The following is a 25,938-nucleotide window of genomic DNA, read 5'->3' on the forward strand; positions in this document are numbered from 1 at the left end:
AGTTACCAATTCCAGTTTCCTTACATTCTAAAGTTGAGGGAAAATAAAGGTAAGATACTATTTAAATAAACAGCAAACTATCTTTTTATTTCAAAGTATCTTATCATTTGCTACTTTTCTATGTAACCAGATAAGTGCAAATCAGAACTGACTTGTAACACATAGCAAATCAGAACCATTACAGCTTAAATCACTCATTCTTAAAGGTCAAAAAAAATCCTCCCTCAACATACTCCAAGGTGGTAGATGGGGAGCACTGTCCTGGGGGAACTCTGCCTTTGTTGTATTTTTTGCACAGACCTTACTTAATTTGCAGAAGCATCCATTCTACTTGCTAAAAAGCAAACTCAGGTTGAAGTTACACCCAGGCCTGAACTCTGGTTCAAACTGGTTTCTGACAATACAGGAAGTAATACTTACAGTTGTACAGTTTAAAATGCTTATTAATCATATTCTTTTATTCAGCTGAAAACACATCAAGATACAGACTGCCAAAACTGTAAAGTTATTTCATTTATAGACATAAACTTCACAAACTTTACTTACTAAAGTAAGAAACAGGCCTAATGGCACATTAAGGTGCACTTAGTGCTCATTTCTGTGAAGAGGATTGCATCACTTCTCATGATAAGAATCTGCAAGATAGGAATTTGCAAAGCAGCAAATTGTGGTTGCACCTCTGGTTCAGCTGCTTTGCAATTTCAGGGCTGTGCCAGAAGAACACAGTCTCCTGAACCTTCCCTTGGGCAGTTAAAAGCACAGTCTGCTCATACAGCTGCTAATTCATCATTCACCACAACCAGTTGGTCCCAGAAGAACGTACTGGTGTACATAAATAGGCTCCTGAAAATATTTAACAGGGAGGATAAAAAATATCTTTATTGTTGTACAGAGGAAAGCGATCACAGCAACCCCATCCTCCTCTGTAGAAGTGCACTTTGCTCTTGACTGTTCAGGGCTTGATAACTGGCAAGCTCCAAAGTGAAGGTTGCTGAGCCTGATGTTAGAGAACGCAAAACTGTTGAGTAGCCCTGGACAAAATGGAGAACATGTCACTCACTTTAGGATAAAGGGAAGATAAGTTAGCACAGAAAGCTGCTTAGGTCACAGAGAGAGTGAGAAACGGTGTCAGAAGTATACTGCAACATACTAGTAAGTTAATTTTTTAATATTACTGTATTAAAAGTGCAATACATGCATGAGTCAACCTAATAATATGCTTTTTAAAAAACTATTCTCTGTAAAACCTGTTTTAGTACTGTCTACTACTTCTGTGACTTACAGTTGAAAACATGCTGGTTCAACAATCTGAATCAGGCACAAAAACACTGCTAGATTTGTGGGCACTTGCTTCAGACCGTCAATAATTAAAATACAATAAAAAACATCCATTCCAAACTTATTCATCCATAACAACAGAAGAAGTGAACTGAATCCTAATTATTTTTAAGCATATAAAAAAAGATTAGATTTGCATTTTACCATTAATAAGATAAACACATACCATTGTTTCTGCTAGTGGAACAGCAGCAAGCACAACTCTGTTATCTTGACGACTCTGGATTTCTTGAATACTGCCTCTCCGCTGTGCAAGGTCAGCGAGTGCTGCACTGAGATGATCTTCACTTACTGTGATTTCTAGGTTCATCAGGGGCTCCAGTATTTGTATGCCAGCTTTTTTCAAAGCCTACACAGAAGGGAAGGAGAGTTACGTTGACTCCTTTTTTCTTTCTTTCTTTTTTTTTTTTTTTTTTTTTTTAGAAAATTGACATAAGAAGTACCTATATAACTCAAGCTAACACTGCCTCTCAAATTCTCTACTTCCAAAAGCTATAAAGTCCCGAGCGAGGACATTATGCTGTCAGAGAAGAACAATTACCAGATATTGATACACATGTATTTTCCCAGTAGTATATCATGCTACTGTGTTCTACAGCAGCTTACAGTTTCACTGTACCTTTTGCATGCAACGGGAGACACAGGCTGATACCATTGTGTGGGAGGTGTCAGGATGCACCGTCAGTGATTGCACAGTCACATCTATATCCTGAACTGGAAATCCAAGCAAGGGTCCTAGGGATAAAAAAGAAAAAAAAAAAAAAAAAAAAAAAAGAAAAAAGCACAGTTGTTTTTCTGAATATTAAGACACATGCAAAAAAGTTTCAGGATTAATTTGGAGCTTCTCACTTTGCTCTTCCCCCTCTCCTTCCCCTTCCTCCCCCAAAGGCATGACTACTGGTCTTGTTCCTCATTTTGTGATTTTGTCACTACCTAGCTTTGCCAAAAGACACAAAGGAACGCAGACTCATACTTTCTTACTCTCTACCAAAAGCACTGATAATTTTCAGAACCAGAAGTTCCTGAGTGTGCTCATCCATACAACTGTTCCCAAAAATGAAGTTATTTAATACATTACAATATCTGAAACTTGTCTATTGAAACAAGACCTCATTTGAAAAAGTAGCGAAGCCTTTTGTTTAACCAGAAGCCAGAGTATCTTCTGTATTTTTCTTTTCAACACAATGTGATCACAGCAAAGCCTGATACTAACCCACTACCAAAACTGCAGGGTTAACTCAGTTCCATGAGTGATGAACCGCATCTAGTGTCCTAGCTAGGTTATCTCCCTCCAACCCAGGACTCTCAACCAGACCAAAAACTGTATTAGACTGGATGCGAGGTCTGAACCACATCTGAGAAAAAACACATTTTTTCCTACAGAGAACATGGCCAGATTTATGTATGTATGTATGTATGTATTTTTAAAGCACTAAATGGCATGAATTTTAGGCTGGAGACAGCACAGTTCTGAAGTGTCTTCAAGGAGCGTGAAGAAAGCACACAGTCAAGACTCATTCCACAGTCAAAGATGAGAGATGCTTTCCAACTCAACAAAGCAACATGGAAAAAACACCTCATGCGGCTTCTTCTAGAGTAATTCTCATTTATCCATCCACTGCCTGTTAATTTTACCGTAAGGGAGAGTTCTCTGGCCACAAGTTATTAAATACTTCCTATTTTTAATCATACATAAAGGACACTTTTAGTCCTTTAGAAAGCCTATACTTTGCAATTAGGTAAGGCTTTCTATTTTATACTTTCATGGATTTAACACATTTGAAAACCCCCCAAAAAGTCAGTAACTAATAGAAGTGTGGTATGTACATGTTGGGGCCTCCGAAACCACTTCTGTCACATCACTGTGGTTTACGTGATGTCATCAAGTAAACACCTTATCTCTTATACCATATTAAAAAACAAACCAAAAGAACCCCAAGCTCACTGTTGAGTGACTGAGAAGAAATCAACTTTAAAACCAAAGGCATGCTGACTTCCATTCCTGGCATAGGGAAAGGACTGTTTAGCAATTTTTATAGTTAAGGAAATTTCAGAGTTTTCCTTTGCATCTAACATTAATATGTAATATCTTTGGGTTTTCAAGCTACCAAGGAATTTTTCCTCCTAGAAACATATTAAATTGCTTCTTACAGAAATGTTAGACCAGTATAGCTGTCATAGCACTTCTTTTACCTTGAATGCATGAATTCGTGATTCCATTTTCTATAGCTCCTTGCAGTTCTCTGGGTAGCGCTTCAATGACACTCGCAGCATACTCGATGACGGGTTTTGTCATTGCTCTCTCCCCTGACCTGGGCCTTACCTCTAACTCTGCAGTTACAAAGTGTCGTTTATCTCCTACTGTTTTGTCCAGTATATCTGCAGGTGAAAAAAAAAGCGAAACAACCATTTGGTAAAAAGCCTAATACATAAAATTCATCTGAAAGTTACTAATTAGATCATTTAAAGTAAATCAAGCTACAAAACCAGAAACAAGATGTTTCTTCCATCCCTTATCACCTGTAGCTTGGGCAGCATTTAGGATGGTTTCTCTGTATGCTATTTGAAGAGGTCCCAAATAAGTCTCAATTCCATATTCACGTTTGATTCGGTCATGAATGATCTCTATGTGTAGTTCTCCCATGCCACAAAGAATAGTCTAGTAAGAAGAGAGTTAAGAGAGAAGAGGAAAAACATGCAAAACTTGGGTTTTAATACAAACTGTTTAAGCAAGGACTTGCATGCTCTTAATAGTCTCTTAGAGATATTTCAAATTCTAAGGAGCCTAGAGAGAAAACAGGGCTGCTTCAGGCCACCTGACATAAACACCGTGTAAGTGAGAGGGTAATTACCACTACTGTGACCACTATAAAAAAGGTCATTTTACATTATCTTAAAGACTATGTAATTCAAACTTTTTAAAATACGAAACTGTCAAAAACATGCAGAGCACAGGATGACTTCCTCTGCTCTGTAAAGCACAAGAGCACAAGGCTCCATTTTAGTTTGATGCACAGAACTTTGCACATATACGATATGAACATTTAGAGAGTTCTTTTTATTCAGGAAAATCTCAATATGTAAATGAACTAACTGAAAGGTGGTCTTGACAGTTCTAAAATAAAGCTTGGTTATAAGGTGAGCAATAGAAGATTCATCTTACTTGTCCTGTGTCAGGATCTAGCTTCACTTTCAAACTTGGATCTTCACGCTGAAGGCAGTTCAACGCATTATCCAAGTCTGTACATAAATATCAAACATTTTTTGTAAAGAGACTTCAGTAATTTGAGAATCACAGTGAATATCTAAACATCACTTTCCTCATAAGGTCAAATCTTATTCTCAGGAATCACAAGGACCCTAGAGAAGCACAGATTTTGGCAAACAAAGCTCAAATTACAAGCAACTTGCAGCTTCTGATTCTCTCCAACAAATTAACTGCACGCTACAGAGTGCTTATTTAATTATTAAAACCACCATTTTCAGTGTGATATTTTGTACTTGTATGAAGATAAAATGGAACCTGTAAGTGCTTCATTAAGTCAGTAAAAAGTACTGCTCCCTTTTGCACATAAGAAAAAATTGTCAACTAAATCTTACATGATTTGCCTAAATATTTCAAGATGAGTTCAACATGAAAAGGTTCAAATGTAAATTATTTTTTTGTGATTCCCCATTATTTTAACTGCTGAGGAAAGCAGCTACACGAAAGACCTTACAGCCTTTGGAAAGAAAAAAACCCAAAATGAACAAAAAAAACCCACAAAACAAAACATCCAACCCCCCCCCCCCCCAAAACAGGAACACCTTACAACCCAGTGGCTCAGCCTGCAGACATGTTGCTCCAAATCTGCGTTCCACCTTGCTCCATTCCATCATACTACACTGGTACTTATCCTTCCTCTTCTTCACCCCCAACCAAGCTCAGCTTTGTTGGAACGAAGATACAGAGTTTACAGTATATACTTCCAAAAAGAGTCAAATAACCAAGTTCTCTGGTACAGATTCTTGGGAAAGGCAGTAAGATTACAGGTCACACTGCATGGGTGGACCCTAACTAGACACACAGAAGTCTTGGTAAGTGAAGACTTTAAACCACAGAGTAAAACTGCAAGTGCTGATTGAAAAAAAAACTCCCCCACATTTCAAGGTTATTTGTACTCAGGACACTACGTACAGCACACCAGTGTGACAGCAGCAAAACTAAGCATGACAGTAGGAAATGAAAGTACCTCTACCTCTTCTTTCAAAATGAAGAACTACTACTTTTCTAGACACAAAACTAGAAAAGTACTAGTACTCCTTGATGTACTAATAGCAAAGGATACTGACAACCACGATCTAAAATATATCATCTCTGCAAAACACCAAAAAGGGACTTATTAGATCACCAACTCATAAATCTGTGCAACTCACTCATGTCAACCAGGTGTGCATGGATTGGGGACGAGCATTGTTCCTCACATATGAGAATATGTTTATGCTTGAATATGTCATTTGTAGAATACCTTATCATATTGTTAGGCAGCTATGTTGTACCTTGTTGTTTGGCCATTGAAGGAGGTTCAATTGTACAGAAGAAGACGGGGTCAGGGATTTCAACACCTGCCAGCAGAAGGCTCTCTACATCACTGGTAGACCTCTTCTCTCCCCCAGCATCCCTTCCAGCTCGGCGTGCTGCAGCTACTGCTGAAGCCTTTGATGACACTATAGTATCTCCAGTGGCACTCTACAGATCAACACCCAGGGACCCAGAAGACACAGGAGGGGAGAAGAGGGGATATGGAAAAAAAAAAAAAAAAAAAAATAAAAAATCAAACCCTGAGCATTCCTCTTCCTCAAAACCACTTGTGCTAAACTCCACTTATTTACTTATTTACATACAATTACTGTAACTTCTCTCTTCAAATAACTAAAATGACCTGGAAGAGGGAAAACTGTGCTCAAACTTAGACTAACATTTCCTTGTCCAGTTCACTGCATTTTAAATTTAACTTACTAGTCAAGATATAAAGGCACAAAGAACAGTATTGGTAAATGAAAATTTGCTTATGCATGCCAAAGTTGGTTACATTTTGGAAAATCTGTGCAAATGAGATCTATGCAGCCTGTTCAGACAATAAAACACTGAATTAGTAAACTAATAAAAGGAAGCATGAAACAAACTTAATGAACTTAAACTGTTGCTTTTGCATAACTTATTTGGAACATCACTCTCCTTCCCCACAGGAGGTCTCTTCATGGCATTACATTGTATTTTAAGAGTTACAATATAAATACAAGCCCAGAACCCTACTAAAATACACCTTCAGTTTTCAGTCCTTTCCATTTAATCAGCACTGCATCTCCCAGGTCAATTACTGACATTTGTACATTGTAATATTTCATTTTAGGAGGATGTACATGTACGTCAAATAAAGCAAGTTTATATATGTCACAATAATCAAGAACATATCTGAGATACAATACTACAGAAGTAGAAAGCACACTAGTGAAACAAGCTCTCTTATAGAATCAGGAACTTCTTCCATCACCTGTTTTAACCCAACAGTAAGGGCAATGTTGCCAGGCATTAGTGATGGTATTTCAATTTGCTGATCAGCAAAAGGCAGGAGCAGCCGGCTCATTCTCTCCCTGAAAATGAAATTCTTGTATTACTCAGGGCTTTAACAGACATTCCAATGCTACACTAAAACACACCTCTATCTTACTCACGTGCAACTTTTGTTAATATTATATACAGCTGATTGAGGTTTCAGTGAACCTGAGTAAACGCGAACAAAAACTAGTGGTCCACGACATTTATCATGGAGAACTTTAAACGCTAGGGCACACAGGTCATCCTTGTACCATTGTCTGCAAAATAAAAAGCACAACAAAAAGCATACTTGTAGGACTAATCCACGCAAACTCACATTTACCTAAATTTCCACGCATTTAAGAAGCAGTGTGTTTCTTACTGTAATATTAAGAGCAGATTTTTAAAAATCATAATTTATACCAAAAAATATTAACCTAAGCAGTTCCAGCTCCAGTAGGATATGTAAGATGTCATGTGACTCAGCCAATACTAAAGATAATCCCTAGACGCCAATTTTGTAAAATGGCAATATCCTCAGATTAAAAATAGACTTTAGAACTCTAAAGTGCAAGTCTGACAACTGGAGATAAATGCATACAATACCAGTTGCACTGACCAAGCAGGTTCAGTACTCAAGTGTATTTTTATGTCCACACATCTTTACTGTTATTTAATACCTAAACCCAGTAAACATTTTTAAAGATATGAATGCTTTGTTGATAATTTTCATTTTCTCCTTTTATGCTATCCTACTTATTTTTCCTTTTTCCTGATCTTCCTTTTCTCCCTGTACTTACAGAAACTCATATGAACGCTCATTAGGTGCAGGCAAGTACACAGTAATAGCATCCAGTAATGGCTGCACTCCTTTGTTCTTCAGTGCACTGCCACAGAGTACAGGTACCGCCTTCTGAGCTAGCGTAACTCTGCGGATAGCAGACCGTAACTGCAAAAAAGAATTATTTTCTGTTAACATGTGAACTACAATTTAGCCTTAAATTGCATTCCAGCTATCAGATATTGCTAACAAATCCCCAAAAGTTAAGTGTATTTGCAAATGTAACATCACTCATCCAAACTCCTTTCACTGCTTTTAATGAGCTCCAAACCATAAACCCAAATGTTTAGATGCTAAAGAGAAGACACTGCTTTTAAGATTTCTAAACATTTCATGCAGATCTGCAGCTGTTATTGTTCTTTTTCTAACAGTCCTTTTAATTCAGAATGTTGTACCTCATCACTTTCAACATGCAGTGTCTGAAGATCCAACCAATTCATAGTGGTTGAGATGCTACTTTTGTTAGTATGAATCAGCAGCTCGGACACAAACTGCACTGACTCTACCTGCAAATTCCATTCACCTTTCCCTGAACACTTCCACAGCAGCCTAACTTTCAAAAAAAAACCCCCTTCCTGAACAAAGGTACCCTACTTTCAAAGTTGTGGCTAGCATGTCTGAGAATCATAGTTAGTGCATTACCATATAGAATTCATACTAAGCTTGAAAATACTTTGTCCTAAATTCACAGTACTGTAAATTCACTACAAAAGCCGGTGGGGTTTTTTGTTGATAAAAAAATGCACATCTGCAAAATCATAACCTGCATGTGCCAAAGGAAGAAAAACCCAGCTCTTCAGAATAACAGCCTGTAAAAAGTTGTTTATAGATAATGAAATGTAAAGATTACCTTGTCAACTGGTATTAAGTCAAAATGTTCACTATATTCTCCTAGAACCAGTTCAGCAAATTCATCATCCAGATCTGCAACCTTCAACAGAATAGTTCTTTATTATTTGGCATATAGCAGTTTCACAGATAAGTCACAAATCTTAGTTATTTAGGAAATATAGCTAAACAGAGCAGGAACAAAGCCTTTAGAGACATCAGAGATCACAAACTCAAGCCACAGAAAATTACGGAAATGAAGGTTTCAAGAAAGGACAGGCGGGGAAAAAAAAAAAAAAGTCAACTCATAAAGCTGCTGTCAGGCAAAACGTCACTGGGAGACAGAATGCTTATACTTCTCCCTGAAACTGAAAAAGCCTGCAGCCGTACAGTGACAGCCATGAAGGGTATAACTGAATGTATTTCAGATCTGCAAACAAGGTGAAGTGTGAAGTAAGCAGCAAGTAACCTTTGCAAGCCAACAGATACACAGCTGGAAAAAATGGACAAGCCTTCAGGGCATTTTGACCTTCTTCATCGCAAAGGCTTGTAGGCACAAGACCTCATCTGTGTTTTCAAACTGTACCACTTAACAAATAAAATTAATAAATTAATAAATAAACAATAATAATTGAAAAATAAATTAACTACTTTTTAAACCTCGTCTCACATATACCCTTGCACTGTCACAGACTCAGGACACCCTAAGTGCAGGAAGGCACTTTGTCCCCTCTAGTGGCTACGACAGCAATTGACCAAATACTGAAATGAATCATTGATAAGCAATTGGAAGTCTAATCAAGCTAATAGTTAAAACATGAGAGACAAAGGAAAGCGTTCATTTAATTAGGTGAAAGCAAAGTGTGCAAGATGGCTGGTATTCGAACTACTAAATTTTACAGTGTTTCTGATAAGGAGATTAATAGGATAGAAAGCATATAAAAAAATATTTTACGAACACAAGGTTATCTCAATTAGCACAGTACTGGTCCACCCCCTCCTGCTTCAGGAAGGGCCCAGAAACCAAAGGAAAAAAACCCAATGCTGTTCTTACAAAGCTCTCTATGTGACAATACATTTCTTAAGATAAGAGGCTGAGTAATAACATCCCCATTTAAAACCTGGAAATTTTGAAAACCAGATTGTGTATGTGTTTTACTGAACTCAGAGCAATACAAAATGGATCTCTCTGATTCTGATGTTTCAAAGGAAACTAAAAGCCTCGCATCATCTGTTTATGCACTTGCACAATGCTATTGAAAGTTGTATGGAGGGCAGCAAAACGGATCAATATCTGAGATAAACATAGCTGTTAACCTCCCATATTTTTGCTTACAAAAGTATGCATTCAAATGTAATCACTACTACACTTTTAGGTTGTACAAAAACAAATTGAATGTAAAAAACCCCAACTTTTTACTTGGAGAGAAGGCTTGCTTAGAGTCTCTCAAGTCTCTCAACTCTTCCAATATCATTATATAAATTACAAAAAATAATGTGAGACCTTAAAATGCCAGCTGAGGGGAGAAGAAAAACACTCTGGATGAACTATTTAAAATGTTCTGCACTGCTCAACAGGCAAATTATTCTTTTACTTCCATTAATTCTTCTGTTCTTCACCCCTTCTAAACTGTCAACTGTGCAAAACCTAGTATCAAGTAGATCAAGTTTCTATTATCTTTCTTAGCTTCACAGCGTGACAATTTATGTTAAAGAAATATTTATACTGTTCTTTTCTCATCTCTCCCATGGACTTTTTGGATGGATCTGGAACAAGATTTGTGGTGGGATTCAGCTGCCTCTAACAAAGTATTTAGTGCCATTTTGACCAGACTGCAACATCCCATCCAGCTTCTAGCTGCCACTCCAGAAGGGTATGGATATCCTGCAGGTTCTGGGTCACATCTGCCAGGCCTTGTGTGACTGTCCCAAGCATCTTTTGGCATCTAAGACAGTACAAGATGCCATGTTAGCCAACTGAATGCTAAATTTAATGTCTGCTTTCTTCACTTCCCTATTTATAAAGCAGGGAGTATTTTCCATTTTACGCACGTATTGTACAGACAGGGAGTCCAACTCTCTATATTCAGCATGTTTTGCCATCACGCATTAATGCTTCCAGTGTGCATTAAGCATCTTTGACAGATGGAAAGGAAGCGAAGAAAATCTGAAATTAGTTCAATAAGGACAAATGCAGAATCTTACACCTGGGACAGAACAAACTCATGCACTGATACGGACTGGGGATCAACTAGCTAGGAAACAGCTCTGCAGAAGCCAACCACAGGGTCCTGCTGGACAAGTGAGCCTGAGTCAGCAGCGTCCCCTGAGCGTAGCCAGTGGACTGGGGCAAGCGGTGAGTACCCTCTACCCTGCACTCGTGAAGGTGCATCTAAAACACTGTCTGCTTTTAGGTTCCCCAGCACGAAAGAGACTGACAAACTGTGAGAAGTCCAGTGGAAAACCACTAAGGTGGTTGGAGTGCAGCTGGAGACCCAGAGAGATGGGCTTGTCTAACTTGGAGAGGCTAAGGCAGGACGCAAATGCTGTCTCTTGCTACTTGAAATGGTGGTGGTGGTGGGTCTGCTTCAGGGAAAACAGACCCAGATTTTTCTCAGAGGTACACAAGGAAAGAAGCAGCGCTGTCGCAGGTTGCAACGTGGTAAATTCCCATCAGACAAAAAGAAATAATATTTCACTACAAGGATGATCAAGCACTGGGAGAGTCTGCCTAGACAGATTGTAATCCCAGCCTTAAAGACTTGAAAACTCAACTGAACAAGGTCTGAGCAACCTGATCTAATGCTGAAGTTAGCCCTACTTTGAGCAGGTCACTGCACCAGACACCTCCCGAGGTCCCTTTCAGCCTATTTTTTCTACTGTTCTAAATAACAGTTTTAAATATATTATGTATTTACTTTAGAACTTTACTTGTTCTATTAAGGTATTTCTGGCATCCTGAACTTGTTGGAACAGGTTGGGATCATCAGCCTCCAGTAGCGGCTTTTGCTCAAAATTTTTTCCATCATCCAAATCAGAAGTAGGTTTCCAAATCATTTGTTCCTTAGTCATAACATCAACCAGTCCTCTGAAGGTCTTGGCTTCCCCAATGGGCAACTGCAAATAGAATGGGGATTTTAGACAGCTGCAAAAATTAAGAAAGGAGTTCCATTCAAAAGCAAGCAAATAAACATGTAATTTCTAAGCTTACCTGTAAAAGCAAAGGTTTTGTCTTCAACTTTTGTTTGATACTCTCAACAGCATATGTAAAACTATATTAAAACAACAGATACTAAGTTACACAAAACTTAATGATATAGTAAAATAGGTTTACCATTCCTTATTTACCGCAAAAATTACTCCTATTTACACAAAAATATGCATCTGCATAATCAAAGATGTATATAGTAAGTATTAGCATAATTGGCTTGCTCTATGCTTAACAGAAAAACTTTAACTTGATTAGATACAATCTCTTACAAGGTTTTTAGCAATGATTAAAATAACTGTCTAAATACCTTGCCCTGTTTTTGTCCATCTTGTTCAAAAAGCAAATTCGTGGTATCTGATGTTTGTCCGCTTGTCTCCACACTGTCAGAGTCTGGGCCTAAAGCAAAAGACAAAACGGGAACATCAGTGCCGACAGCTGAACTATACGCTCCCCAATACCGCTGAGGGACCAAGTTCAGAGTACAGAAGGGAACGGTGGTGAATGTGTTGCGACAATCCTGTATCTAGCAGCACAGATGAACTCCACAAGCAGCTTTGTCTCATCTCTTCTCTCAGCTGTCGTCATTCTCCGTTCTTCACTAAGGGCACACAGGCATACGGGCAAGGGAACATGGAGAGAAACTAAGCATTACAGGGGATATATATGGAAAAAACTCAGTAATGTAGAGACTTACAGACTTTATTGCCAAGATACTTAAGCACACGCAGGCAAGCATTTCTGTGGCTACTCATACAACACTAAAAACTGCTGTGGTTTTGCTAGTAATTTGTGTACTGCTGAGCCATTTATGATACACATTTTCATTTGAAAGTTAAAACAGGTATATATGAAAATCAGTTCAGATTCAGAAATAGTCTCTTACCAATATATGGAAATAATGCAAGAATTTCCTACGCAGTTTTAGAAAAAAAAACACAAGCAGATCCAATTGTTTTGTTGTTGGGGGTGAGGGCTGTTACTCAGTTCAGGTTCACATACGATGGTACCTAAATGCTTTCCAATAGCAAGTGAAATAATGTGACTCACACTGATCAAGAGTTGTCTCATCCCTCATCTAGGAAAAAGGTATGTCCCATGGAACACAGTCATTTCACAACATGTAACTTTTCTACAGGATTGAACTACTCAAACATCTCGTGCTATAAAGTCAATTTCCAGCCTGCCTCCACCTTTTCTGCACTATGCCCCAAAAGGCATGTTAAATAGGCCATTGGGGAGGGAGAAATTCTGGCTGAAAATTACTCATTTTCTACACGAAATCTGAAAATGAGAAATGAACAGACATTCATTTCTTTCCACTGGTGGAGCTAGCCAAAAGCATTTACCTCAATCACCATTTGTAAAGGACAGCAACAAAACAACAAAAAACCCTCTGACTTTAATGGGAATCCCACTTATTTGCCCCTTATTACTATGGAAATTCCTGTACACTACAGGACTTGAAATTAAATGCTCAGCTTCCTGAAGCTGAATTTTGATCAAAGCATCAAAAGAGATAATACACAGCAACATCTCCAGACTATTATTATTATTTCAGTCCAATTCAAGTCGTTAGACAAAAAAAAAATCTACCAGTTATTTTTACCTCAACACCAGCTGAAGCGTCAAACACCGCTACAGCACCATCCAGGACTCTCAAGCAACGCTCAACTTCCACTGTAAAGTCCACATGACCTAAAAAACAATCTTCCTTTTATACCATCATAATTCAAACAGGCAACATCAACAGGTCACTACAATTTTTTTTAAATTTTCTTTTTAAATCATGTCAAAACAACCCTGTCTTCACTTGCGGAGAAATACACCCATCAGTCTTTGAAACACACAAGACTGTCCCACTGCAATCCCAGAACTGACAGCAATTTAGTGTGGAAATGTGTGAGCTCACTTTAAACAAACTGGATTAGGCATCAGCAAACAATAATTAGCCAAAGCTGAACAGAGCTCAGTATAGGCCTTTTTACTGCTGCAATTAAACCAATTAAATAGTGCACCATATTCAAAACTAAGACTTAGTTCCACGACACCCCACCTCATCTACTATCCCCAAATAATGTGAGTACTGCTAAAGCGTAGTACCTGGGGTGTCAATCAGATTGATTCTGTAGTCCTTCCAGTCAAACGTAACAGCAGCAGACTGAATGGTAATACCACGTTCTCGCTCCTGTACCATAAAATCTGTCACTGTGTCCCCATCATCAACATCTGTGAAGAGGAAGCCAGATTACAGTTGGGTAGGTAAATAATTCAAGAGTCAAAATTGTCTTGGAATACAGATGCTGAGAGAGGTTTGGAAATACTGTCCCTTTTATATATGTATAAGCTACGAAAACTAGCCTTTTTCAGAAAATGATAACGTCAGCTAATTTACCCAGGCTCCCTTTCCAGGGAACAAATGCTCTGTAAGTCAAAGACAAGCAATTCCAACAATGTTTTTGTTGTTCTTAATCCTAGTAACAGCACAAGAAACTTAAAAACTAAAGCAAAGTCCAAAATCATGAACAAACTGCAGTTTTAAAAAACCTGGCTGCACTCATTGTATGGAATGTGACTGACATTTTAAAATTTAGTAATTAAAAGGTAATTGAGTTAAAACTAAAGTTAAAAAAAACCAAAAAAACCCAAACCAAACAAGAGGTTGGGTTTTGCTTGTGGGTTTAAATTTTTAATAAAAAGAGAATCAGTTCCACAGTTTTAAACAAGCAGGCCACCAAGTTCAACCGCTCCACAAGCCTAACATCTAGCATTCTCATACACAGCAGAGAACAGGGAATTAAATTTAAAAGGTCAAAAGGTAGCACAAATGGAGGCTGCTGTGACCCTTTCAATCTTGAAGAATTCTGTGAGAGTTGTTGAAGCAAGGAATTCTTCCTGTGCTACGGCTTTCAAAAGGAATGGTTACTTTTTGTTAATCTGGTTTCTTTACAGGTCAAAAGAGAACTGAAGAAACAGCTTTACCGGAACGGCCAAAGACCAACATGTAAACCAAGGAGAGCCTCTAATTAAATGTTAAACAAGTCAATGCACTAAAAGAAAAATATGAACCTATGATCTCCAAAAGTACAACTGCCTTAGAATGTAATAGAATGTGCATTAAAATTTTATTATATTGCAGCACAGCTTTGGAACAACTGGCTTCTATGCCAAGTATTCCACCTGCAACCTCTAACTGCATTGCATGTTATTGTATACTATTAAATCTCTCAAATGTACTGAAATACAAAAAGTATTTCTAACCTCCGAGTGTTCTTATGTATCCAGAATAATACAGCATTCTCTCTGTTGTCGTAGTTTTCCCTGCATCAATGTGGGCCATAATGCCAATGTTTCGAATTCTGCATAAAGTGAAAACATTGCTTATACTGAGGTAATTTTTTTATTCAGTGATATTGTTATTTGCATAAACAACTAATATTCACTGAGTATAGCAAACCAGATGAACAACATTCTTCCTCTCTTGCATATCTGATACAGTGTACATTCTGATACTGAAGTACGTTAGTATTGAAACGGTGGGTTTTCTTCAGATCGGCAGTACTGAAGAGTTTTGGAACAGGTTTCCACGCTTCACTTCAGGGAAAGGCCACTTCTTGGCCTCATCCTCACCCATCTGCCCTCCCCACAGACAGAAGCAGCCCCTCCACCCTCTCATCCATCCCAATCCCTAACCCCTGGTGCCTGAAACAATCCATTGCATATATACCCTTTATGCCCCAAATACAGCATCCATGTTACCTTGAAGTCGTCCTTGATTCTGTTCAGCCAAGTCTTCCTTTCTGAATTACCTTGCTGGTAGCTTCCAAAACTGCTTCACTAGCTCTGCGCATCACAGGCTTGCAATCAGCCCCCATATTCACCATTAATGCTAGCTGAATTTGCCCTCAGGACAGAAGCAGTCTTCCAAGAGAACTTCACCCCCAAGCCATTCCTTTGGCAGCTCAGCCCCTAATTACTCTGCCCTCATTACTAAGGCCCTCATCTAACAGGGCTGAGCGCTCCCATGAACACAAAGTATACAGCCCTGCCCACAGCAGCGGTCTAGCTGCCAAGACATCCCTTCCTCCTCATTCAGCTCCCAGCAACCACCATGGATTTGGAGCTTTCCTAAGAGCCCAGTTTTGGTTCTGATGATGTAAACAAGAGACAGTCCAAGACCTCTCTGACACCAGCAACCGTTCTATATTGAAATATCAGAAGGGTAAAAGTAATGAAGTACTAACTTCAATTTAAAACAGGCACATAAACTATGGATGTGATGGGCATAGCAACAACCCATGACTTTTTATCACATCAATTGCTCTGACTGCCAGTTACATCCAAAAAATAAGCTAGCATGACGTACCTGGATATATGAGGATTAATGACAGAACGCAGAGACTTAACATCTCCTGAAGACAAACAAAACAAAGCAACAATTTGTGAGACTGATCCCACTATAGAAATGACAGATTTTAACAAAATTAAATGTATTTAAGAAAACTCCTAAAAAACTTGTGAAAAAAAAAAAAAAGCTTCAGAGCCATAACTCATGAGAATCCATAATCTCTACCACCTCAAATTTCTAAAGATATGTACTTAATTTTCAATAAATCTCTCTCTTAAAAAAAAGAAAAGCTCTTCAACACAGCTGTAATTTAGAAACAACAGAAAAAAGCCAATGCAGAAAAGTATCATCGGCACAGTAAAATCTTACTCTGCAGAAGCAATAACAAAACACGCCACAGTTCAAGACAACTGTAATGCTGACATTCATCTGAACTGGTTATTAGATAACAAATTTCAAAAGTCATTTCTCCTTTAAATACTGAAGCTAGGCAGCATAATTCTCAGGGAGAAAATGCAAACTGACCTAGGTTAAAAAACATGGGACGAAGGAGTTTTAAATGCATATTTTCTTGAAAGATATTTCCTCTGTCACACCCTATTTAGTTGGAAAATAAGCTGCCAAGCTAAATTTTTATGAAACTAATCCATAATTCAGTTACTCAAGCCATTTAAGTTCTGTTTCAGGAACTCACTTTGCTAGTACTTCAGTTTATCTTTGATAGGCCAAACAGAACTCAACAATAGTTAAACTAACATTCCTTCACCATCTACAGATGTACTGGGTTTGCGTGGCAAGGTTTTGGTAGGGGGGAGGCTACAGGGGTGGCTTCTGTGAGAAGATGCCAGAAGCTTCCCACATGTCCAACACAGCCAGTGCTACCTGGCTCCAAGACAGACCTGCTGCTGGCCAAGGCTGAGCTAAACAGCGATGGTGGTAGCACCTCTGTAATAACATATTTAAGAAGGGGAAAAAGTTGCTGCACAACGGCAACTGCAGCCGAAGAGAGGAGTGAGAGTATGTGAGAGAAACAACTCTGCAGACACCAAGGTCAGTGAAGAAGGAGGGGGAGGAGGTGCTCCAGGTGCCAGAGCAGAGATTCCCCTACAGCTCATGGTGAAGACCATGGTGAGGCAGGCTGTGCCCCTGCAGCCCGTGAAGGTTAACAGTGGAGCAGATATCCACCTGCAGCCCATGGAGGACCCCACACCAGAGCAGGTGGATGCCCGAAGGAGGCTGTGACCCCGCGGGAAGCCCACGCTGGAGCAGGCTCCTGGTAGGACCTGTGGACCCATGGAGAGAGGAGCCTGCGCTGGAGCAGGTTTGCTGGCAGGGCTTGTGACCCCACAGGGGACCCACTTTGGAGCAGTCTGCTCCTGAAGGACTGCAGCCCGTGGAAGGGACCCACGCTGGAGCAGTTCATGAAGAACTGTAGCCTGTGGGAAGGACTCAAGTTGGAGAAGTTTGTGGAGGACTGTCTCCTGTGGGAGAGACCCCACACTGGAGCAGGGGAAGAGTGTGAGGAGTCCTCCCCCTGAGGAGGAAGGAGCGGCAGAAATAACATGTGATGAACTGGCTGCAACCCCCATTCTCTGTCCCGCCCTGTGCTGCTGCAGGGGAGAAGGCAGAGAAAATTGGGAGTAAAGTTAAGCCCGGGAAGAAGGGAGGGGTGGGGGGAAGGTGTTTTCAAGATTTGGTTTTATTTCTCATTATCTTACTCTGATTTGACTGGTAATAAATTAATATTTTATTTTTCTTCCCAAGTTGAGTCTGTTTTGCCTCTGACGGTAATCGCTGAGTGAACCTTAACTCAACCCACGAGCCTTTCATTATATTTTCTCTCCCCTGTCCAGCTTAGGAGGGGAGTGATAGAGCGGCTTTGGTGGGCACCTGGCATCCAGCCAGGGTCAACCCCACCACAATCCCCCTTACCAGAGAGACATTAAAGAGGCATCTTATAGGCTAACGTCTCGATGAGTAGAAAGACTGATCTTAGGAGAAGCAAGGCAGCAGGCTGGAAATTCACCAACACCTACCACCACCCCCCCAAATGAAAACTCCAACTAACACTGCCTTTTTCTCTCCAGTTTCTGAAATAATCCACAAAATAACACGTTAGTATGTTTGAGATTTCTTGCTTTCTAAGTCACAATATCTTCTTGTGTACAGAATGAAGCTCTGCCTCAATGTGACACACTGAGGTATTAAGCACAGCAAAACCAGGGATAAATACAGTAGACGGCAAGGACATTGCATAAACAATGACACAGAAACAGTAATACGTAGCAGCAGAGACTGTGTTGACGTTAGCAACTAAGAGTAAGTCTTCTTCTCAGGTACATGACTGCAGGTTAAACTTTTGCTAAGATACACAGTGCTGAATCCATTAACAATTTTTTTTTTTAAAAGAAGTTGGTTACCCACCAGTTACAAATATTTTCCTCCCATCTCCATCTTGATGTAGAAAAAGCGGCCCTGACTCCCAACACTACCTTATATCAACTGATTTCCATTCAATCTCAGTGTAGCTACTCAAAAACAAGCAAAACTTGCTTTTAATTGAAATTTTGTTTTCCAAGTATCTTATTCTTTTCACTCTCTTTTATCCTGAGTCTGCAAAGACAATACACTAATGATAACCTAAAACTTCTATTTAATCAGATTCTTGTCTTTCTGTCCTTGTCCAACATGCTGGCTATCATCAGTTACCTGATAACCAATTAATACTTCAGGCAACCAGACAGGGGTTCCAGCACACTTCACAACTGACCTGACTTCTTATACATCTGTGTCTTTTCTTTTTCTTATTTTTTAAAGGTTTTATACCATGCATCTACTAAGAAAAGAGCAGCAATAAAAACACTTCTTTTCAGTCCTTGAACCTTTTAACTGCTCTGTTTGCACTTCATACACTGCATTCTACAAATAATGACCAAAAGAATACAATAGAACACAATTCAGAAAGTATTCTTACTCATTTTTAGAGTAATCCTTACTATTAAGAAAATAATTTAAACTTATACCTGGTGGAGAACTGTAGTTTCTTAGACTGCAGTTTTGCTGTGTCACACTTACAACTCTCATTTTTGTCTTCCTGAAATACACATGCTTAAAAGGAAAAAAAAAGAATCATATAGAATATTTATCATTATAAATAATTACGTTGTAGCTACATTTTTGCCAGTTGTAGAAAACTAAACTAAAAAAAAAGATCTACAGGAACCGATACAGTTGTTAGATATTCATATAAGCTCAAAATGCCAGCTATTTGGAAGCAGAAGCATGAAGATGGTAGCACCAAGGTTTAAACCAAGTCCAATCCCAATATTATTTCGGAAGTCCAGTAAAAATATATAATAGCATCAAAACATGTTGTCAGTAGCCACAATATTTTAAATATGTCTAATTATTTGTGTAAATAATATAAATGTAACAATTACAAATGTTAGGTAATCAAAATCAGAGATAACTAAAAAAGTTTAAAGAAAAATTACAAATTCAACTTCCACTTTGTGGAACTTTCATCATTCTGACATGTGAAGTCCAATTCCAACATGAAACTATGTGTTCTGTTTGGATATCAATTTTTAAAGGAAAGACAAAAAAAAAAAATGTTTACTCAGAGTAACCCAAGTATTTCTTTTGCTCACAGAGAAAGTATCAAAATTTGGGAAAAAGTTTACCTCATTGCACAAACTTGATGACTTCAATGTGTTCACCGAAAATTTCTTCGTAATTCTCAACATTCTGGCTCCTGTCTCTAAAGCTGTTCCCTGCCAAGATAAATAAACATTGTACAAAACGTTTATGACAGGAAACAGATAACAACATTACTTCCACATAAATCATTCATGAAACTTAACTGTTTTTCAAGTTAGATTAGGTTACTATTTTTCAGGTCACTGTTTTGCAAGTTAAAGTTGGTGTCAGATCTGTAAAAATAGCGTTATTAAGACTTAAAAATGCAGCATAAATGCATGCCCACAAACACTAAATCTATTTCTCAAAGAAATCTGCAAACAGTAAAGCAGAAAAATTAACATCAGAGTTTACACGCACGGTCAGATAAGCTCTGGAGTACTGATGACCGATCAGTGAAGCATAAATAGCTCTTCTGATCTTGAAGGCAGAAGCGGGGCAGGGAAAAGTACACATCTGGGACAGAAATAACAGAAAATATTAAGTACTATGAACTTTTAAGCATCGCCAAAACCACTGCGACACAAAGCCCAGGTGCAGAAGCTTCAAAAGCGTTCCTAGCTGGCCACTGCTTATTTAAGGAGACACCAATATCCAGCTCCAGTGACTTTATGCTTCGTGGTAGAGTTTCACAATAGAGAGAAGCTTGCATACAGCCTCACTTCCACCCCCCCATTTTCGAGCCACACACCCGTCTTCCAGAGCCGCCGCTGCACTTTGCTGGCCAGGAGCGCAGGACGGGAGCGGTGCCCTCACACTGCCCCTTACAAGCCACCGAGCCGATCCCCGCCAGCGGCCCAGGCGGCCGCTCCCCGGTGGCGCTCCGCAAACCGACACTGCCCTCCCTGCCGTGTTACGAACCGCTGGCACGTTACTCCGCCGCCCCTGCGTTATCTTCTGCCTCCAGATTAAGAGCTTTAACAAGGCCAAACCTGGGCTTGCGGGGCGGGCCGGGCCCCGGCCGGGACAGCCGCCATACCGCCGGAAGGCGCGCTCATTCTTCCTGTCCCCGCCGGCCCCACCACCAAACCGCCCCGGGTTCCGCTCTCCCGCCCCGACCTGACAGACCCAGGCGGCAAACAGCGCGGCTGCGGCCTCTCCCCCTCCGTTTTTCCCCTCTTTCCGGCCCGCCAAGTCGGGCGCGTAGCCCTCGGGAGACGCGGACCGCCGCCTCTACGCCAGGAGGAACCAAAGCACCGCAGGGGAGCGTTTCCAGCCGGGGCCGTTTCTCGGCCGGCCCGGCCTTTTCGCTGCGGAGGAGGCTGCTGGGCGGAGGGCTCGGCGAAGCGCGGGGGGACGCCGCGGAGCCGCCGCCATGGTGGGAGCCGGCGCGGCGGGGCGGGATGGGGGCGACGGGGCACGGGGCGGGAGGAGGGATGGGAGAAGGCGGCTGAGCTGGCCCCGCCGCCCCGCACTGAGCGTGCCGCCGTCGGGCCGCGGCCCGTTCGGGCCTCCGCCGCGTGTCCCAGCGGCGCCGGGCTTCGGTGAGGGTGCAGCGTCGGCCCCGGGCGCCGATACCCACTCACCGCGCTGCCTTGTGCCCACAGCCGCAGAACGAGTACATCGAGCTGCACCGCAAGCGCTATGGGTACCGCCTGGACTACCACGAGAGGAGGAGGAAGAAGGAGGGCCGCGAGGCTCACGAGCGGTCTCGGAAGGCCAAGAAGATGATCGGGCTGAAGGCCAAGCTCTACCACAAGGAGCGGCACGCTGAGAAGATACAGATGAAGAAGACGTGAGTACCCGCTGCTTCCCTGACGCCGTCCAGTCATCCTGACATTTGAAGGATGAGATGAGACGTTAATATCGTTACAAGGAACTGCTTACTACTTGGATCATACATTACACTTTTAAGTAGCACTCAGGTTGTAGCAGAAAGTGCGTTTTGCCACAGTGAAGACTCTTCTGTCTTTTCAATGGATATTAACAATTCTGCTCCTAAAACCATTCCTTAAAATAAGTGTTAATTAGCAATAGCAATGACTAGTGTAATTATGACAAAAATATGAATGCTTAGGGCTTTTACATCAACTGCTGTATTAGTGTAGCAAGAGGCAGCAGGCATTTTTTTTAACAGTGTTAATAGAAAAGTACAGTAACATACACAGTGTTTGAGCAGAACACGAGGCTTGTCTTCCAGGATAAATTACAATATCAAGCATAGATAAACAAAAGCATTTTTCTGAAATTTCTTCTGTTGTTCAGAAATTGAAATCAAAGCTGTTAACAATACTCTTTACTGTTAATGTACTTAATATCTGTCCACCATGTTGTTTTTGTTGTTTTCCAAGTGTAGGCAGTTATTTTCCTCTGCTACTTGTAAAGGTATTGGGTTTGTTAACTAGACTGTGGGACTTTTTTTTCCCCCTAAATGGCCTCAAAATTAACAAAACACGACCCCTTTTACACATACACACGTTCCTCAGATTTGTAAGCACTGCCATCAAATCTCAGAAGAGTAGTAGTATTTTTTTGTCAGAGAGGAAGGCTACTATCTCTCAAAGTGCTTGGTTGCTTGTTTTAAGTCATTCAGAAATTCCTTAATAAGATGCATGTCTTATGTTCCTGTCTTGACGGGAATTAACAAGCTTTTATGCGCTGTGCAATCTGTCAGTTGTTACATTAAGTGAAATTACTAGTTTACCTTGAAAATTATTTAGGATTATTCCTTAAATATAAGTATGTACTTGTTTACAAATATCTTTTAAAAGAAAATTTTGAGCAGGCACAAGCTAATTTAGAAGGATACATGTAAAAATCAGCCTTTTTTTTCCTACTCTTAATACTAGTTTTCTTTCCTTGCAGCATTAAAATGCATGAAAAGAGAAATACAAAGAAAAAGAATGATGAAAAAACACCCAAGGGAGCTGTACCAGCGTACCTGCTGGACAGAGAGGGCCAGTCCCGGGCTAAGGTTCTCTCTAACATGATCAAGCAGAAAAGAAAAGAAAAAGCCGTAAGTAACTATTAAAATTCAGATACTTAGTATTACTTGTGACAGTGACCACTTTGTGTTGCTGATGCTAAAGTGACTTACAGCCTACAAGCAAAGTCTAGATATTGATACTGTACAAAACCTGAAACCTTGAGTAACTGAGCAGTCTAGGACAAAGTAAGCATCTGCAGTATCTTGATTTTCATAACTAAATGCTAATTAAAATAAGTAGCTATGAGTTGTATAAAAAGTATGGTGTACCACTACTCTTTAGGGAAATTTTCATTTTACGCTTTGGTTGTCCCCTTTCATTTAGCAATGTGGCATGTAAGACTATTGACTTTTCCCCCCCCCCCCTTCTTCCAGGGGAAATGGGAGGTTCCGGTGCCAAAGGTCCGTGCACAAGGAGAAACAGAAGTTTTAAAAGTAATTCGTACCGGAAAGAGAAAGAAGAAGGCCTGGAAGAGAATGGTTACAAAAGTTTGTTTTGTTGGAGATGGCTTTACTAGGAAGCCTCCTAAATACGAACGATTCATTCGACCAATGGTAATGTTATCGAGCCTTAAAGAATATTTAAGTAATAATTCTCTTGACTTACTGTTTTCAGTTCCTGTGGCAAGGAAACTTTCTTCTGATAATGCACTTGATTACTACTGATGTAGAACATTCCTATTAGTTCCCTTGCAGAAATCTAAATGGAGAATAGCCTGAGGGTGGGGAGATGCCCCTGCAGTCACAGTCTGTGTTGAAATCTCTGCTCTTACTCCCGTAACTCAGATGATGCCAGTAACTTTAAAGTTATGAGCTGTCAAATTAGCATGGGAAGGTCTTTAGCAAAGGCACTTTGAATAGCTTTTAAAATTGGAGGCTTCTTTTTCAAGCTGCTGTGATTCTGTCAGCTGCAGAAGCCAGCTCTGTTCCAGGACTCCAGAACTCCCTCCTTCTGGCTTGTTATGTAAGCTTGAAGCACAGTCATACTATATCCAAGGGAAATGCTATGCCAGCCTGACTTTCTTACACAGCTGCAGGAACAGTGCCTGGGCTCTAGCAGCCTGGCAGTGCACAGGAGGAACAATTAGATTCACTGAGACAGTGTAGTTTTTCTATAAATACCTCTTCCTGTTTCCTCACAGGAATAGACAGAATCACTAGGCAAGCTGCCTGTTGGATCATACCTCATTACTATTTTGACAGTCATCTTACACAGAAGCCTTGGATAGATTTTTATTGACACAGAAAAGTTTATGGTACTTCACGGTTAAGTACCCTTTATGAAGCACAGTTTGCTAGATAGAAAGTGCTGTAAGAGATGGGTATTTAATATTTTACAGTATGTGAAAGGTTTTTCAGTTTTACAAGAATAAAGGAGAAATTTGTAGTCTTAAAAACCAGTAGCACTGTTAAATACGTTATCATAAACACCTCATTTCTTCATGGAACAGAAGCCATCTGAGGTGGTAGCACATATTCTTCTTGTACTACTATTAAAAATTGGCATCCTGAAAATATACGTGGAAAGCTTTATCTTGTCATTAATCAGGTTTTTAAACAAATCTGGCATTCTGTAGTAGGTAGATAGCATTCTGTATTCCAGGTTGTTTCATTCTACCCAGTCTCAAAACATAAAGCTGAGGACATAATGCTAAAAGTGTTAAACTACCTTAGTTGTGAGGGCTTAAAGCAAGTACTAACTTTTCTAACACTCCTTATGCAACAGGGCTTACGTTTCAAGAAGGCACATGTGACACATCCTGAACTTAAAGCTACTTTTTGCCTACCTATCCTTGGTGTAAAAAAGAATCCCTCTTCTCCTTTGTATACAACACTGGGTGTAATTACCAAGGGTACCGTCATTGAGGTGAACGTGAGTGAGCTTGGCCTCGTGACACAAGGGGGCAAAGTTATTTGGGGTAAGTAGTTAAACTAGCTATACTGCAGAACTACTTTTAAAACTTTTAAGTCTTCATTGCCTGATGTATTGTTAAGACCACTTCCTATAATTGATCGACTGTTAAATGTTAGGTTTGGGCTGTAGCAGAAGCTAGGCAGCTCTAAAAATGCAAGTTTTAAGTTTTAATCTTAGGCTTTTCATTCACACTTTCAAAATCAAATTAGGTGAAGTTCAGAACAAAGACTGTACTTGCTTGCCTATGTCTCACATTAAGCAGTGCTACAAGTCTATAAAGACCTAACCACGTGAACTGTGAACAATCGTGTTATGTTTTCAGTGGAAGTTCTGTGTAGAAGTATCTTCATAGGATCAGGCTGACTTCTTTTAACAGAGAGGTTGACTTGGACTATAGCAGAACGTATCAATGATTTTTTTTAAATCCACCCAGAACTCTACATGATCCATTTATAAAAAACAGCCTGAATAAATTATTTTGAGAACCTAAGTTTATTGCAGCTCAGCAGACGGTAGATTTAGATTTCAAAATATATTTTGGTTTTGGAACAGGAATTTGCTACACTTTTAAAGAGACTTGTGGATTGAACTTGCAAACATAGAAAATTCTAATTATATGAACTACTTCAAGCTTTTGTAGACATTTAATTCCCTTTTCTCTTTAGGGAAATATGCACAGGTAACAAACAATCCAGAAAACGATGGCTGTATCAATGCAGTTTTACTTGTTTAAGTTGTGTTTGATACCAAGCATTGGACATATGCTCCTGCAAAATCATTGCAGTTTCAACAAGTTTGCAAGATCTCTGGAACCTTCAACCATTCAAGAACATTGACCCCACAAGCTGGTGAGGAACTTAAACATGCCAGAAACAACTGCCTGGGATTTTATATTTATTACGTTTGCTCAGCTGAACACTGTCCAAATAAAGTGATTCAATTTTCATGTTTTGCTCATGTGGTATGGATTTGATCTCAACCTTCATGGTGTTTTTACACTAGCAGTTTCCTGGCTTAGATATCTTGTATAAGTACTTAATTCAGCTCACATTCCTAGTGATGGGAAATACAGCCACTGTCTCGCCATTTTATATTCCTAAACAGTACTTCACTTCAAGCCAAGGAGCTTTTAACACAAATTCCAAGTCAAATCGTATAAGCTTTTTCCAGTTTATGAGGCAGACTTAACCCTCAACATTGTAAGAAGGAACCTTTCAAACAAAACTCTTAAGATATTTCAGAAGCCAGAATGTGAAT

The 25,938-nt window shown here is 39.8% G+C and overlaps 2 protein-coding genes across 4 annotated transcripts; one reads left to right on the top strand and one right to left on the bottom strand.

Moving 5' to 3' along the window:
- Positions 1–72: 72 nt before the first annotated feature.
- Positions 73–20,660, bottom strand: GFM2 (GTP dependent ribosome recycling factor mitochondrial 2). Of its 3 annotated transcripts, none has more exons than XM_050912585.1 (21): positions 20,532–20,660; positions 19,825–19,914; positions 19,165–19,249; positions 16,160–16,205; positions 15,055–15,152; positions 13,897–14,022; positions 13,403–13,491; positions 12,104–12,192; positions 11,797–11,857; positions 11,517–11,702; positions 8,608–8,688; positions 7,717–7,865; positions 7,054–7,194; positions 6,873–6,972; positions 5,878–6,067; positions 4,502–4,578; positions 3,859–3,997; positions 3,532–3,717; positions 1,958–2,073; positions 1,505–1,687; positions 73–1,031 (listed from the first exon to the last, which is right to left on the bottom strand). In XM_050912585.1, exons 2-21 carry the CDS (start codon positions 19,885–19,887, stop codon positions 903–905), a joined length of 2,334 nt encoding a protein of 777 aa, XP_050768542.1. In that variant the 5' UTR covers positions 19,888–19,914; positions 20,532–20,660; the 3' UTR covers positions 73–902. The 3 variants fall into 3 exon arrangements, with proteins under 3 accessions (XP_050768542.1, XP_050768540.1, XP_050768541.1); XM_050912583.1 differs by lacking the exon at positions 20,532–20,660 and adding an exon at positions 20,201–20,299; XM_050912584.1 differs by lacking the exons at positions 15,055–15,152; positions 19,825–19,914; positions 20,532–20,660 and having other exon boundaries at positions 19,165–19,222.
- Positions 20,661–21,101: 441 nt separating this feature from the next.
- NSA2 (NSA2 ribosome biogenesis factor) lies at positions 21,102–25,627 on the top strand. The gene is made up of 6 exons (XM_050913527.1): positions 21,102–21,158; positions 21,388–21,575; positions 22,646–22,796; positions 23,142–23,321; positions 24,493–24,685; positions 25,347–25,627. The coding sequence occupies exons 1-6, from the start codon at positions 21,156–21,158 to the stop codon at positions 25,412–25,414; spliced, it is 783 nt and encodes a 260-aa protein (XP_050769484.1). The 5' UTR covers positions 21,102–21,155; the 3' UTR covers positions 25,415–25,627.
- The last annotated feature ends 311 nt before the right edge of the window (positions 25,628–25,938 follow it).

This window comes from Gymnogyps californianus, chromosome Z, assembly GCF_018139145.2.
Source record: "Gymnogyps californianus isolate 813 chromosome Z, ASM1813914v2, whole genome shotgun sequence".
NCBI classification, from domain to species: domain Eukaryota; kingdom Metazoa; phylum Chordata; class Aves; order Accipitriformes; family Cathartidae; genus Gymnogyps; species Gymnogyps californianus.

What these genes read in the sequence shown, in the direction of transcription:
- GFM2 (XM_050912583.1), bottom strand. Translation starts at nt 20,296, where the DNA reads ATGTGTACTTTTCCCTGCCCCGCTTCTGCCTTCAAGATCAGAAGAGCT. An exon ending in CATCAAGTTTGTGCAATGAG is followed by an intron (nt 19,250 to 19,824) that starts GTAAACTTTTTC and finishes TTTCCTTTTAAG; the next exon opens with CATGTGTATTTCAGGAAGAC. An exon ending in ACGCTTCAGCTGGTGTTGAG is followed by an intron (nt 12,193 to 13,402) that starts GTAAAAATAACT and finishes CTTTTGCTTTAG; the next exon opens with GCCCAGACTCTGACAGTGTG.
- NSA2 (XM_050913527.1), top strand. An exon ending in AAGATACAGATGAAGAAGAC is followed by an intron (nt 21,576 to 22,645) that starts GTGAGTACCCGC and finishes CTTTCCTTGCAG; the next exon opens with CATTAAAATGCATGAAAAGA. An exon ending in AGAAAAGAAAAGAAAAAGCC is followed by an intron (nt 22,797 to 23,141) that starts GTAAGTAACTAT and finishes CCCTTCTTCCAG; the next exon opens with GGGAAATGGGAGGTTCCGGT.